Genomic DNA, 1,034 nt, shown 5'->3' with positions numbered 1-1,034 from the left:
CCACTGTTAATACAACGCTTCCTACGCACCGTACCCACTGTTAATACACCGCTTCCTACGCACCGTACCCACTGTTAATACGCCGCTTCCTACGCACCGTACCCACTGTTAACACACCATACCGTTACCAACAACACACCATTACCAACAACACAGCATACCGCTGTTAACACACCGCTGTTAACAGACCATACCACTTCAGTCGTGTTCACTGTCGATGTAGCACCCCTACCAACACTGCTTCTTTCTTATGCTGTTTAGCAGCACAATCTTTGCAAATACCTTTGACATCATTGCATCTGAGCTGTGGACATATTCACTCCTGCCCAGGTGTTTGTGTAGAGTAAGGATTGGCCATATTTGGCTGGTAAATACTCATAGAACCGACAAGGTAAACACCTGTCGTTCTGCCCCTGAACAAGGCAGTTAACCCACTGTTCCTTGGTAGGCCGTCATTGTAAATAAGAATTTGTTCTCAACTGACTTGCCTAGTTAAATAAAGGTTAAAAAAWATATAATAAAAGATTCGTAGACTGCTTATAATCCATAGATGATTATTTTCTTACTGCTTTGATTTTATGTAGAAGTGGTTTCTTGAGGACAGCCCTGCCAGTCTAGTTCTGTATGGTTAAACACCGTTTATTATTAAATTTTTCTGTGTGTTCTGTCTGTTTTTTTCTCCTCTCTTTTTCTAGCTCATCCAAGCCTGTACAATGCAGCATTTGCCAGTGTCTTACCAAGCTTTCCCACCCCTGATCTCCAGCGAACATTTTATATTGCACCCCAACCCTCCGGGGCCGCCCCCCCACCACCAGCCTCCTCACCTTACTCGTCTCAGCCAGTTTCTCCCTCTCCAGAGGCAGCACCCACGCATGGTGAGTACCCCCTACATGGTGCACTACTTTTGACCAGGGCCCTATTCCCTATATAGTGCACTATTTTAGACCAGGGCCCTATTCCCTACATAGTGCACTACTTTAGACCAGAGCCCTATTCCCTATATAGTGCACTACTTTAGACCAGGGCCCTATTCC

The 1,034-nt window shown here is 45.5% G+C and overlaps 1 protein-coding gene across 1 annotated transcript in view; it reads left to right on the top strand.

The window, feature by feature from the left end:
• LOC111956012 (RING finger protein 44) overlaps nt 1-1,034 on the top strand; it is a 29,173-nt gene that overhangs the window by 6,450 nt on the left and 21,689 nt on the right. The window contains 1 exon segment of the mRNA XM_070438778.1: nt 696-875. Within this exon segment, the coding sequence (XP_070294879.1) occupies nt 696-875 (180 nt within the window).

Source organism: Salvelinus sp. IW2-2015, linkage group LG1 (assembly GCF_002910315.2).
Source record: "Salvelinus sp. IW2-2015 linkage group LG1, ASM291031v2, whole genome shotgun sequence".
Taxonomy (NCBI): Eukaryota; Metazoa; Chordata; class Actinopteri; order Salmoniformes; family Salmonidae; genus Salvelinus; species Salvelinus sp. IW2-2015.
The sequence above is the reverse complement of the archived record's forward strand: the minus strand, read 5'-3'. Positions and strand labels throughout refer to the sequence as shown.